This window comes from Phallusia mammillata, chromosome 2 (assembly GCF_965637545.1).
Source record: "Phallusia mammillata chromosome 2, kaPhaMamm4.hap1.1, whole genome shotgun sequence".
NCBI classification, from domain to species: Eukaryota; Metazoa; Chordata; class Ascidiacea; order Phlebobranchia; family Ascidiidae; genus Phallusia; species Phallusia mammillata.
The window spans coordinates 11,584,827-11,599,197 of record NC_137253.1 but is presented as its reverse complement, the minus strand read 5'-3'; the positions used below and the strand labels follow the sequence as shown (position 1 = coordinate 11,599,197).

The following is a 14,371-nucleotide window of genomic DNA, read 5'->3' as shown; positions in this document are numbered from 1 at the left end:
ACAATATTATCTATAAATTCAATGTTTTGATATGATGATCGCTACATAAGCCTGATCGAAACATTTTGTTTGTCTCGAAATATATATATTTTTTTTTTTCGTAAACAGACGGCAAACCTTGTGTTTTGTACAATATAAGATATATGCAAAGGAATCGAAAAAAATAGTACAAAAACAACGAACAGCATTATGCGCTGGATATGGTGTGTCCAGTATTAACGGTGGATGCTTCAGTGCTTTGTGTTGTCATGGTAATTGAGATGTCGTATGTGGAAGATTCACGTCCCAATGCGTCGTTGACTCTTCCCATCAACCACCGAATTTTGTTTCGGGTAGGATTCCACCAAAAGTGAAGCATGTCCTTTCTTTTCACGCACGTGATGTAGAAAACAAATACTCCCTGCAACAAAAAGAACAGATTTTTTGAAAATTTACGTAGCAAAGAAAAAGTGTAGCCAGCTATAGTTTTTCAAATCTGGCCAACAAAAATAAATTGAAAAGAAAAAAACCAAAGCATTTTCGGAGGTGTATATAAACTTTTGATTGTTTGAACTTAGCAAACATAGGCGCATTAGTAACTTTAAAAATGAAACATATAGGCTATAAGCCTAAGGTATAGGCTATGTTTGTCTTGTGCCAAAGCAAGACTTGTCTTATTTTAATGTCTTATTTTAACCGTTATATTGAGGTCATCCAATAGTAGGCTACCTGAAAAGCATTGAACAAGGCGAAGAACCAACTCAAAACTAGATTGTATGTTTCATCAGTTGACAGCAACATAAGGAACCCAAAGACCCAGGTTAGACCAAGGGTGAACGAAAGAGAGATTGCCATGACCAGTTGGTTAAGTTTGCTTTGATCTGCAGCTGTTGACTGAATCTAAGACAAAACATGTAAGTTACTAAATAGTTATACGTTGCCCGAGTGTTTAGAACAAGGTTTTGGGTTGTAATCTTGTGTCGACTATTTGTGTTACACTGTGCTGGAAACTTGACCTAAAGTAACCTGATTGAACTACATTAAAGTCACCATCTTACCACTCTATAGTGTCATACAGATCGCTACCTGTTGCGCCAATTAAAAAGCAGGCAACAATAATTTATGTTTAAAGAAAGTCGAATAAATAAACAGCGTGAAGTGCATTTTAGAACAGCGTACCTTTTCTCGCTTAAAGATCACTTTTCTCAGCACTAGCACGAAAACGACGACGTTGTTGATGAAAACCAATCCAACAATAAGGAGAAAACCAAAGTAAAGAGAATGCTTCTGAAGCCAACACATGTTTTCAGCCCGATACGTTGATCTCAAATATTCAGGATTGTCTTAAAAAGGACACATGTTTTAAAATCCGGCAGCAAAATAGAAGTCATGTACCAATACAATTATATGTTATGGTGGTACATTATGCCCAGATGTTGCAACTAAGAGATGTAATGAGGCATGGGTTTCAGCCTGTGAGAGTGGGGTGTTCTGACTATAAGCCTACTAGCCTACTAGTACGGCCATACACTGATCTTAGAGGTCGAAACAGTGTAGCCTACATTGTCGGCTGTCAGCAAAATTGCATGTAACGTATCAGATAGGGTTAGTTTCAGGAAAACTTTAAGTCTGTAAATTGTAAACAACATGATTGTGGTACGCGATTTTTTGATTTTTTCAGATTTTATCCCAATTAGTTATTCTGACTCTATTTGAAAAAAATGTTAAAGTAAAAATGTAGGCCTATGTAAAAATTCGACATACAAGAGACTATAAAATCAGGATTCTAATGTATCTTGGAATAAAGGACACAGCAGGCGAGCCATCAATCGCAAGTTGGATATTGGGTGTTTCAATGTTGGTTACCTTGGTCATAGAAGTCCGGGTTGCGTTGCAGTTTGTCAAAATATCCGAGCGTGATGCTTAGATTTATCACTGTTATCAGCAATGGCACACCGTAGGCAAAAAGACAAGCCTTGATCAAATAGTTTTTGTTGTTCGAATGAAAAACCTGCCAGATATGTTTTTGGAATGTTTGAGAAGGAAACTTGTTGAATGTATAATAAATCGTTTTATGTTTATCGTCATTAATGCTTTTTAACTCTTGTTATTTTTGAAACTTAAATATTTGAGAAAGAAGGTCAGGCAGATTATATGTTTTCTAACTTTAAATTGTAACGTTTTAACTACTGTATACGTTGGAGCTACTAACGTATGAACCACCAGTAGCTAGGTTTGCTAATTTCCGGTAGGTGGCGCACGCAAATACTTCAAATGCAATTTGTGTAAAAAATACTGACGGTTAAGGCTATTGGGGTTGTTCTAAGGTTTCATAATAATAATAAAAGCCCAGTTATTTATGTTAAATTTAGTCCATTCAAGTATCACTGTTATTTTACATAACTACGCTATTTACGCCCTCTGTCGGTATTTAGCAAACCTTTTCTACTGTGAGTTCTTACGTTAGTAGCTCTACCACTGCATACAGGCCGCATAGTTGATTCAACATCACTGTCAAAAACTTCTAAAAAACGTAAATGCTTGGATTATTTTAATCCGTTAGACGGCGCAAGCAAGCAGACATTCGTAATAAACAACTTTACTATTGGACAAGGCGTAGACGACTCACAGACTTACTTTTACGAATGCTCCATACAACTTGTTGCTATACACTGCCATCCACATCCAGCTGGACAAAAAGGTGAACTGCATGATTACAGCGACAGCTGTACAGGCTGCGGGTGAATGTGTTGCCTCAATGCCAACCAGAAAAACAAGATAAGCTACCAATAAGTTGCAGAAAACGTGTAGGTTTATTTGATTCGGCAGCTTCTTGAGTAGTTCCCTGCACAGTTGTAAGTTTAAGTAGACTGCTGTGGTTTTAATAATTTAAATATCTCGTATTTTTTATGAAATACTATTTCGAAAGTTTAGGTCATTATTTTGAATGCATATTTTTGGTAAACGTTATTCCTTAGGCTGCGTTCACACTCGGGCACCGCGGTAGGTTTTCGCTACTAGGAAGGAAACCTTTTGGTAGTGTGAACGAAACGTCACCTCCAGAAACCTGGTACGAAAAGAGGTGGTTTCGCACCTAAACGTGGTCGTGAAACCCGTGTCTGAACGACGTAAGGTCCGAAAACCGTTTCTGAACGACGCAAGGCGCAAAACCGAATACAGCGGTTTGTACGTTGGTTTATGGGTGCTGCCTATTTTTGTTAACTATAGTGTACGTTTGCGTGCCTAAAATGAGTGAACGAGGAATACTATGGTCTAAAGAAGAAGTCACAAAATTGATTAAACTTTGGAGTGCGGAGGAAGTTCAGCTCTTGATTTCAACGGCAAAGAGCCATAAGGAAGTGTTTCAAAAAATTGCATTGGGTCTACCCAGCAGGAATGCACTTTCCTGTCAAAAAAATGCAACAACTTCGTCGGGACTATTTAAAATATAAGGATAGGCTAAATTGGGAAAAACAGGTCAATCTTCAGACATACCTATGCCAAACTCCATTGCAAACCACTTTGACTTGTTAGATGCCATCAATTGTGTGACAGACCACTGACACAACCGCAAGTATTGGAGTCTGGCACAGTAGCCTATATACAATGTTGTTGGACAAGGGCTTTTACAAGTGCATTAGATGTTACAGTGTGTGTTTGTTTTTTGCAGATGTACAAATGCCAATTAGGTTGACATGTGTAACTCAATGAGTTAAAAAGGAAATCTTGATTGAGCTGTACACGTCTGCGTTTTCGTTTAGCAAGAATCCAAACTATATTTACACTTAAAAACTTTCCACTTAAATCCATCCTTTTTATGAAACTGAAATGCATGCAAATAAAGTCTACAAACTGAAAAAGTAACTTTTTCAAACATGACCTGCATAGTTCATTTAAACTCTAATCTGCCATTGCCGAAAATCAAATAAAACTAGCGATAGTAGTGAGTTTTTTTGTTTTTTTTCAACAACATCAGGTTTGAAACCACACTTTTCTCTCATCGCGAAACCTGTCTCCAGACGTCAAAACCTGCCGTCCACACCAGCCAAAAACGCGATGCCTAGTCGCGAAAACCGTCCAGTGTGAACGACCTTTTTTGCCCAGTGTGGACGCGCGGAGTATGAACACCTGGTACGAAACCACGTGGCGGTGCCTATGTGTGAACGCAGCCTTAGTTTAATTCAAAGTTTTACGCCAAGTGATATTTCATGTATAATACATATAACACATGTTTTGGGGTAATAATCTAATAAACAATGCCCTTCCAAAATTTCAGTCAAAATTTAAATACGACATTATACTTAACAACGATCTGCACTAAACGATAAAAAACGTTGGACTCAAACTTTTTTCATTGGCCAAATAAACAATAATTTTAGGTGGGCAAATTTTAGAAAATGTTTTTTTTAAATTTTTTTTTTTAAATCCAGCGTTTATCGATATCACCGCAGGCTGCGAAGCTTCTTAATACCATTTTAGTTACTCACCGATTAAGTATGTGAAGTACGATCGTTAGAAAAAAGCCGACAAGTGAAATTCCGCAACCGATGTCACTGATATAAGATAGTGCAACGTCTGCTGGCACTTCGACAGTCGACTGCAAAAACATAAAATTAATCAGTTCCACCACTGATGAAAAGTCAGTTGCCGTTGAGTAGCGCTGTAAGACGTTTAGTTTGACTTTATGAAATGTACAAAATTTGTGAAGTGTAGACTAGCTTCAGTATAAGGCGTACTTTTTGCAGTATAAAGTATTAAAACAGTTGCGTAGATCCTTTAATCATTCACGTTTTGTGCAACGATAAGTCTACTAACGCAAGGATGTTAATCACTTACCACAATCAGAGCAAAATTTGTGAGGTGGTTACATTTGCAGACTGGTGGCTGTGAGCTGCTATCGAGACCACATCCATCCGTTTTCCAACTTGCCGTGTTAAAGTCCCAAAATGTACACTGCTGTCTCACCCTCGAGACCTTTAAAATAAATTAAAACCTATAGTGGTTTTGCAAATAAATCAAATAGTTTTTAAGAAAGCTGGCGGTTCTTAACAACGTATAGTGGTTGACTTCGTATTTACTGGTTTGACCGTGTTGTCTGGAAGTGGTGAAATTGGTCAAACATAATCAAATATAAATCTATTATGATGATGTATTCAGGCTAAAATTTCGTTTACAAAAGAAAAAAAGAAAAACACCCTAAACACACATGCAAAGCGATCATGCTTTTTAAACACAATTTACCTTTTAATTTACCTTTAATCTATTTATCGCTTTCGTTTCACCGTATCGTCTGTTTTCGTTGGCGTTCAAGATCGATACTGGAGGGTTTAAGTTGGTGAGTGTTGAATTACTTCCGACCTCAGCAGAGATTATCTTAAAATGTGTGATATTGTGATTGTGTCTTCACCAAAATAGGAAAAAGCTAACTTTTTGTTGCTGTTTTTGGTTTAGAACATGTTTAAGATTACACGTTCAACACGAATAAAAAAGCACAAAACTTTTTTTATCATACTGCAAAAAAGTGTGAGTTTATTAAGGTTCAAATCCGGTCTATAAGCCTTCATTTGCCTGTTTCGGCCAATTCGTAAAATTCGTTGACCTACAAAGCAACATTGATCCTAAAAAGCTACAATGCGTTTTAAAGGAACTCACAAAGTCAACTTTTCTTCTCGATGGAAAAAGTGCGTCTCCTTTATACAAGAAAAACACCGTTCGCAACTTCGACTTATTTGTGTCACTGTATGCTTGGGAAACCACGGAGCTTGGAATTGAAATATTCACAGGAAAAACGTTGCCACCGGTTCCTTCTATATCGTCCTCTTCAGGTGCAAACCAAACATTCTTTGGTTTATCGCTTTTGGCGTGTTCCTCCACCTATACAAGATAGATTTGACAGAATGCTGAACTTTTTGTGCAACATAAGCTGGGCTTATACTCTTGACCACATTTGTAATACTGTGGAATTCTACAGCTAATAGTGACGCAAGAAGCCAACACACTTTTACTATTGATTTTTCTATTTAAAGCAAGTATTTGTAGGCTTTAATTTATTTTAGCTGGTGCCGCTTGTTAAACTAGTTACTCAGGGTCACACAAGTGGCCGATACGTGATTAGAAACCAGCACAAGACTTTAGTAAAACTACTAACACAGGAACACACTGCACGCAGGTTTGCTAAATTCCGACGTGGCAAACACAAATATTTTAAATGCAGCTTGTGTAAAAAAATGCTCACGGTTAGGGCTATTTGGGTTAGTCTAAGGTTTCATAATAATAATAGCAATAAAATTAACCTAAAAACCTAGTTGTCTATATTAAATTAAGTCCCTAACCCTATCCCAGTTTAACCGTTTTTTTAATAGCTACGCTCTTTACGCCCTCCATCGAAATTTAGCAAACCGTGTGTGCTCTGAGTTCCTGTGTAGATCTACGCAAGATTGTCGACAAATACAACAAATAACAAAACATTATGTGAGTATAAGCACTCACCTTTATAACAATATATTTAGTTTTAATTTCAAACACAGCAATAGACGTATTGTCGAAAACAATTCCGTGGGCGAGAAGATTTAGAGATTTGACAACTGCTGCAGCCATTGAAGTTTGGTTCGCGCCAATCGTGGTGGTTTGATTTGACGTTTGCTGTTCATCAATAGAATGAGCGACGTGCGCCGTTGCCACAACGACGTTAACCAAAAGAGACTCCGATACCTTCAAAGATTAACATAAAAGCATGGAGCTATTACATGACAAATAGGCTGCAGACAGTGCACATGGTCAGTGGTGGGATTCAGCCGGTTCGCACCGGTTCTATAGAACCGTCCCACTAAATTTTATGAGATCAGCGAACCGGTCAGCATTACTGGTTACTGTCAATGGAACAGAACCGGCTGAAGAATATGACTTTTGTGATAGAAACGGCTAACAAACATTTCGAATCCCACCACTGGTGAGATCTGGGTCGAAACAATGTTCACTGCATGCATGTAAGATTAAAAAACTGGCAGAAAATATCTCATATTCACTGGCTGTTAACTCACAGCATATGGTTATACACGATTTTAGTCATGGCGCATACGAATAGTTTAAAATATTGTGTGGCATTATAAGCAGTTTTACGCTTTCGTAAAAATAATCGTTTTTTGCCGAATCGCAACAAACATTTGACCGATACCGAAACTTTTTAAAAATAAACTATTCGGCCGAAAAAAAAGAAAAACCGAATATTTAGTCTTTAGTACAAACTATAGCCTATACGTTATTTAACGAATTAAAATAAACCAAAAACTAATCATTACAGCACCGGTCTCAACAGCTGTACTTATTGAAGTAATGACTGTAAATGACTGCTCAACTTCTTCTTTTGATAGCGGCGTATCTCCAGACGTAATAATTTGAAGACTGCTTGCTGCCTGCTCAACTGATTCCTGAGTAGGTGAAGAGACGTTGATCTGACAAAATGATTTTATTATTAAGTGCTGGCAGTCCTGTACGATTTTATATAAATATTCTGTTGTCTTACAAGCGCCAACAAAGATAATTCCTAGCAAACCATTAGTAAAACAATACAATAGAGAATCAAACATATTTTTTTGTTAAATATTTGCTGTTCTTGGGCTTAGGTATAACCGCAATTGTCTCATGCGCTGCATGAGTTTTTTACTGCTGTATTTAGGCCCTAATGTTTGCTTAAAAGGCCTATAAAAATTGACAATGAAAGCCCGGCCCAAATCCCGACTCTGGTAAGGCAACCTTTTGTGATTATGTTGTTTTGAACGTAAGCAAATGTTACACACATAGGCGAATACCCAATTGAAGTACAATTTCCGTAGTAGCGAAATTTACAAGTATGGTTAACTATCAGAACTTACTTTGATATCTTTAATCTGGTCTTCACACGAAACTGAAACCACGCCATTTGCGTCGAATTGTGAAGTATGCAGTACACCATTAACTGTATTCATTACCAGTGGTATGCAGCGAAGAGATGCCTGGAAATAACCTATACAACACCAGTTCAATCACTAATATTATGACGGAATAACAAAATAATTAGACATAACCACTATAACGAAATATTTACATATTTAAACATAAGCGATTTTTTTCGCTGTTTTTGTTTGGACGTAAAGGTTTTTATTATTTCGTTTTTGATAGCTCTTTAAACCTTAAGAGACACTCCCAACGTGAATTGTGCCAACATCCAGTCTAAGAAAAGTCATAATGGGTGCACCTTACATTTTTAAAATATCTTTATTGTTAATTTGGCTTTAGACACAAAATTGTTGCCAATAGGCAACCGCTTACCTCTAGGGCACATTTCCGTGGAGTAGCTTAACTTGTTTACGGAAATCTTTGGGAAAGTGTAACCACCGATAGAGATTTGTTTACAAAAAGCTAGAAAAAAATAAACAGTATTTATTTCTGCTTTTTGTCTACAACTAACGTTGAAAAAACTTACATGTTTGAGGCAAGCCACTGAGAAGCGATATTGGCTTGGTCCTTTCATACTTCACGTAGCTGTCGAGAAAAAGTGAATCCACCTGTGGTCCATTGACATATTGGACATAATATCTAGAAGTGTTTATTGCAGTTAGGTTGAATTTACTTCATAATAGTGAATCTTGAACGTTGTACTTACTGCACATAGGACCCGCTGATGTTGACGATAAGGATTTGTTTTACGTTGCCGTTCTGGTACTGAAAAGCCGAAAGGAGAGATTTGGAAAGCTCGATTTTCAATTGCATTTGATTTAAAGAGGTCGAAGTGATGTTTTGTCCGAATTCGCGGAGAAAAAGTTCTGTAAAATTTAAAACAGAGCAAATAAAATACAAATTTCAGTTACGACGATACTTTTTAATTCTTGCACTTGTAGTGTGAATTTGATCTGCTTATTTCAGCATATTGATTATAGCAATCGTGTGTTAGTAGTAGACTAGGGTTACCATATAAAAAAGCTCAGCTTTGTTTTCGAATAAATTACAAAACATAAAGTTTTACAACATCCGGTCCTTTTAACGGGTATATTGTAAGCCTTCAAGACGCATTGTTTTGCACGAATGTACGACAACAGTAATAACGTAAAATTTTGAAAACTGCTGTAAGTAGACCGCTAGACGTTAACATTCCGGACACGTAATGTTTTTGAAAATTATTTCCGGACACAGATTATACGACAAAATTTCGGACATGTCCGGGTAATTCCGGACGTCTGGTAACCCGAAAGTAGACTCCTAACAACATTTACAGTATACTTGCCATCGGTGCTGATAAGCATAATATGAAGTGATAGTAGTATATACTTTGGTTTTGTAATTTGTCATAAATATGTTTACCAAACCAAACTTACTTTTACATGTTTTTCCATCTCCGTGGAATCCCGCATTGCATTTACATTTGTAACTATTTCCCGTCATGTTGCATTGTGCATTATTGTCACAATCGTTGATCGTTGCGGCGCACTGGTCAATTACTGCAACACAGCCGGCATCGCAAATATTTTACACACATTTTGCCATTGTTTAGCGTTGTTTTGGATGTGAATAACCATTATCCAGTGGTGGGGTTCAGACGGTTCGCACCGGTATTATAGAATCGTCTTTTTATGAGATCAGCGAACCGGTTAGCATTATTGGTTACTGTCAATGGACTTTTTGTAACAGAACCGACTCAAAAATATGACTTTTGTGATAGACCCGGCTAACAAAAAATTTAAATCCCACCACTGCCATTAGCGCTTTTGCATTTTTTCCAATTTTGATGACTGGCCTTAGCATGTTTTTTTGTTTTATTTGTCGGGGAAATTGCCCGATTTGACAAACTCCTAACACGAGACATACCTTGGCAGGTCACTCCGTCGCCAGAATATCCAGCTTTACATGAACAAGTGAAAGATCCAACTTGGTTAGTGCACAGACCTTGGGTTGGATGACAGTTATCGGTTCCCAACACGCATTCGTTTACATCTTCGCAACCAAATCCATTTCCACTAAACCCATGGTTACAACTGCATTGGTAGCTTCCTATAGTATTGCTGCAGCTTGCGTTGGTATGACACTGATTAGTAGCTTTTATAGTTTCCATCTCTGTGCAGTGGGTTCCGTTACCAGAAAACCCTGGCCGGCATTTACATTGAAAACCACCAGCGGTATTGTTACAACACGCGTTTGAGTGACATGGATTTGCGTTACATTCATTAAAATCTGTACAAAATGATCCGTTTCCAGTATAGCCCGAATCACATGTACATTGGTGACTGCCATCGATATTAAAGCATTTGGCATTTTCATGGCACGGATTGGTTAAGCATTCATTTATGTCTATGCACGCTGCTCCTGATTTGTTGAACCCTGGTTTACAGGTGCATTGAGGATTGCCTGTAGCGTTGGCTTGCATAATCAGAAAAGTGCAAGGAATCGATTGATTTCGAGAGACATCTCTTAATTATGTATTAGTGACATTGTGGAATGTGCAGTTGCATTGGATGCTTTCACTGGATTTACAATATTCCACCATAGTACATGGATATATGTAAAGAAGCGGAGAAGTGCAAAGGTCTGTTTTAACGGCTTGAGTAACGTTATCTAAACTACAGTTACATGTGACATATCCATCGCAGTTTATAGGAGGATACGTCACACTGTTAGAAAAAGTGTTGCTTCCTTCACAAAACGGTTCTACACATTTTATGCAAGTGTAACTGCCGTAAGTGTTCACACATGTGTTGTTGATTCCACAAAAGGATCCTCCAGAAGCACATTCATCAAGATCAAAACAATATGTGCCGTTTCCGGTTAGTCCACTATTGCAAGAGCATTGCTGGGGGCCTACGCAAGAAGCGTTTTGGTGGCAGTTCGTACAACTTTCATTTTGTTTTCCCATATCTGCCTTGCATTCTAAAAAGTCGTACAAATCAAGATGTTTGGAATTGTAACACTTAAGAAAAGGTTATGGGTCTAAAAGGGTTTTAAACTGGATCAGTTTTTTATGTTTTAAAAGGTCCAAACAAAATAAAAGACCTGAACTTCAAATGATCAGCTCAAAGTCGTGCATTGTACATAAGTAGTTACTTTAACCAATAATATAACCGAAATCGGGTATATGAAATTTTGGGTTGATTTTCGAAAAAAAAAGCTATTTAGGATATAGCCTACATTCTTATTTTTCGATTTTGGAAGGTCAATAAAAATCTTTTTATGAGTAAGTTTTCGCCGAAATATTACTAGTTTCAAACTTGTTCTGGCCAGTTTTAGCTTACTACCGAACCTCCAAATCAGAGATGGGCATGCGAGCGTTTTTCAAATTGTACACACATTTTCGAAAAATGTGCGCACAATTTGACCTGCACATTTTGGCACCTGCACATTTTGACCTGTACATTTTGGCGCACATTGTGCAAATTCTTGCCGTAAGCCCTGTTGCCAAATCGGTTTAAACCAGAATCTAAAAGCATAAAAAAGAAATTTAAAATTAAAGAAAAAAACACCTAAATTTCAAAAAAATTTAACCCGATTTTTGAAAAAATCAAGGCTACAGCCTTTCAGTTTTTTTTTCCGATTTTTGGGAGTCAAAAAATCGAAGAAAAGTCATATTTTCAGTGGGTTTAGTTCAAACTCGTTTTGACCGTTTTTGCCTCCCATCGAACTCCTATACCAACAGATACATGTAACGGACTTAATTACTCACACAGAGTTATACAGGTTTCATTAAATTAAAATGGTCAGTTACACGTTTCCTGGTGATTAACCTATTGTTTTCCAAGCAATAGAAATGTAGCGCACGCCTACATGAACTGGTGTAATCTTTCTTTCAAAACGTCATGCAGCTGAATGTGTCCACCTATTTCGTCACTGGTTGTTTGTAGCGTTTAACGCATGATTTGGGGCTGTTATTCATAAACTGTTAGTCATAGCTAGGGGTTATCAACAGAAAGGTGATTACAACACTTCAAGGGCCTTAATACCTTGCCAACAACATCCTAAATAAAAACAATTGTACAAATTATAAGCGGTAATGGTGCCTTGTAACCAGAAACAACCCATTTGCAATGGCCGAATATGGGATATGAGTGGTGCCTTTTGTAACCGTTGATCTCAATACTATGGGGTAGGGGTGGACCGAGTTTATAACCGACATCCTTGTACCAACCAAGAATAATAGTTTTAGTGTTTTTTGTTGTGGACCGAGTATTAAAAGTGATGCTCTAACAAAACATGCTGATCATCAAATAACGATTCACAAGCATTTACTTAATTTGTAACTGGCGGGCTAGATTTGGATATTTAGGTTAAGCACATTCTCGAGTGTAAAAGATTCCATTGAAACGTTCTCGTTTATTCTGCGGCGCCCCGGTTTTCGTAGTTAAACCAAGTTTTATACCTTTGGTATTTACTACAGTGATGTACCGAATCTGCCTTGGAGGGTACGGGCCGAAACATAGTATTCGGTCACAAGGCTAAACCTAAATGTCCCGTTCCGATAGATGTTTTTAATTGAAATTAACCGTATGTTATTGATGCCTATTTTTGACACACCAAAACAAATTTTACAATACTTGAACTAAACAAAACATCGTACATTTTGCAGACAACGTGACTCGAGTTTACTATAGACACAAAGTTGATTTATGATGTTTTAACTTCGCGACATAAAAAGTTTAGGCATAAATTTTATACACGGTATCGGCGTATATGGCCAAATTATTTCGGCCAACCGTCACTTCGGTACATCACTATACTACCAAAAAGACCACTGCTTGAAAATGACCGTATTGTCATTTTGCTATGCCCTATAAGAGTTATCTCACGTATTCTTCGGATACGTGCTTCTAAAATCGCTACTTTTTCTTTGTGGCGATTACAAAAATAGTACAGGCAGCGTTTTATTTGTCTTAGTTCAGAGCTAAACAAAATATAGGGTTCAACTTCTGGTTAAGTTTTTAGACATGGCAGAGTTAGACCTCCCTTTGTTTTAATGCTTCGTTATTTTTCATATTAGGCACCTTCATACTGAGTACCCGTACCCACATTTAAAGTACGGCTATGGGGTTAAAAGAATAGACAGAAAAAAGTTATTGCTTACTGCCATACAAAAGTAGTAAAACTCACCTTCAAATATTAGTAGAGCAGTCCCCAACACCGCAAGAGCAAATAATTTCATTATCTTGTCTTCCTAATCAAGTCCGCTTAAATCTTCTGTACCAGCAAGGAGATCAGGCGTAGTTGTTAATAAAAAAGTAACGAATAAAAGTTGTCTACAACCACCGATGGATACATCTAGCCTACAAAACTCTGAGTCAGTAAACCAGAGATGTGTCGGCTTGCTTTTAAAACTACGTCTCCAGGCTTGCATTCTGATTACGCATTTGGTGGGCGGTGAAATTCTCGAAAACGGTTGATGATGCCTTTTCAAAACAAAACTACTACAATAAGAAGCATACATGTCAATGACTGTGATACAATGTTTAAAACAGTCAACAAAGATACACTGACACTAAACGAGTCGAAACTACAAAATGACTATATTCGCACAGCAAAAGATTTTCCTAGTCGCTTATTTAGTTTTACGGATTTGATGTTTCTTGTGCCTATCATTAAAATTGTTAAGTCATTAAAACGTAAAACGGGAATAATCAGTTAAGACATTAATGAATAGCTGGGTTCAGCGTTGAAGCAGACCAGCAATCTTCCTCATGTCTTCCTCAGGCCCATTGCATTAAAAGCGTTTGTACCGCACCAGTCGGCCACCAAGCATTGTTCATGTGACAAGGCGTAGGCTGGAAAAATCTAGCCTGTGATGGTATTCGAACCCACGACAGAAGACTTTCCGGGACTGGCGCTCTACCAACTGAGCTACGCAGGCTCTGTGGAGAACCCGCCGAAAGTTGAGTCACAAGCACCGTTGCCTGCCTCATATGTTGCACATGTCAGCTTCGTAAAAGGAAATGGCTAGATCGACCTGTAATCAGTTAAGACATGGGATAAATTCCAACAATTTAACATCCAAAATTTAGAAGAAATAGCCGGAAGATTGGGTGGGAAACTAATTTATAGTGAGACAGATTCTTTAGAAAGCCGTGAGTAAACCGTTTTCTTTAGGTTTGTGGACTTTGTTTTTCATAGCGACCTCTAGCAGAGCAACCATGCTTTCTCTCGGGTACCAACAGGTTGTGTTCTACTCAAAGTTGTACCGGAAACGACAGCATAAACAGGAGGAAATACGTGCATCGATAAACAAACACCATACGTTATAAAGAATGTTTTAGAAGAGCAATACGGTATGACAAAAAAATCAGTGGTGGGATTCAAATTTTTTGTAAGCCGGTTCTATCACAAAAGTTATATTTTGCATCCGGTTCCGTTACAAAAAGTCTATCGACAGTAACCAGTAATG

The 14,371-nt window shown here is 37.6% G+C and overlaps 1 protein-coding gene across 1 annotated transcript; it reads right to left on the bottom strand.

The window, feature by feature from the left end:
- Positions 1 to 98: 98 nt before the first annotated feature.
- On the bottom strand, positions 99 to 10,063 carry LOC145212978 (adhesion G-protein coupled receptor G2-like). The gene is made up of 16 exons (XM_080081223.1): positions 9,820 to 10,063; positions 8,621 to 8,780; positions 8,441 to 8,553; positions 8,287 to 8,376; positions 7,851 to 7,981; positions 7,278 to 7,430; positions 6,469 to 6,690; positions 5,632 to 5,853; positions 5,233 to 5,352; positions 4,816 to 4,953; positions 4,467 to 4,576; positions 2,617 to 2,824; positions 1,846 to 1,990; positions 1,159 to 1,322; positions 709 to 879; positions 99 to 400 (listed from the first exon to the last, which is right to left on the bottom strand). Exons 1-16 carry the CDS (start codon positions 10,061 to 10,063, stop codon positions 188 to 190), a joined length of 2,604 nt encoding a protein of 867 aa, XP_079937349.1. The 3' UTR covers positions 99 to 187.
- Between the last annotated feature and the right edge of the window lie 4,308 nt (positions 10,064 to 14,371).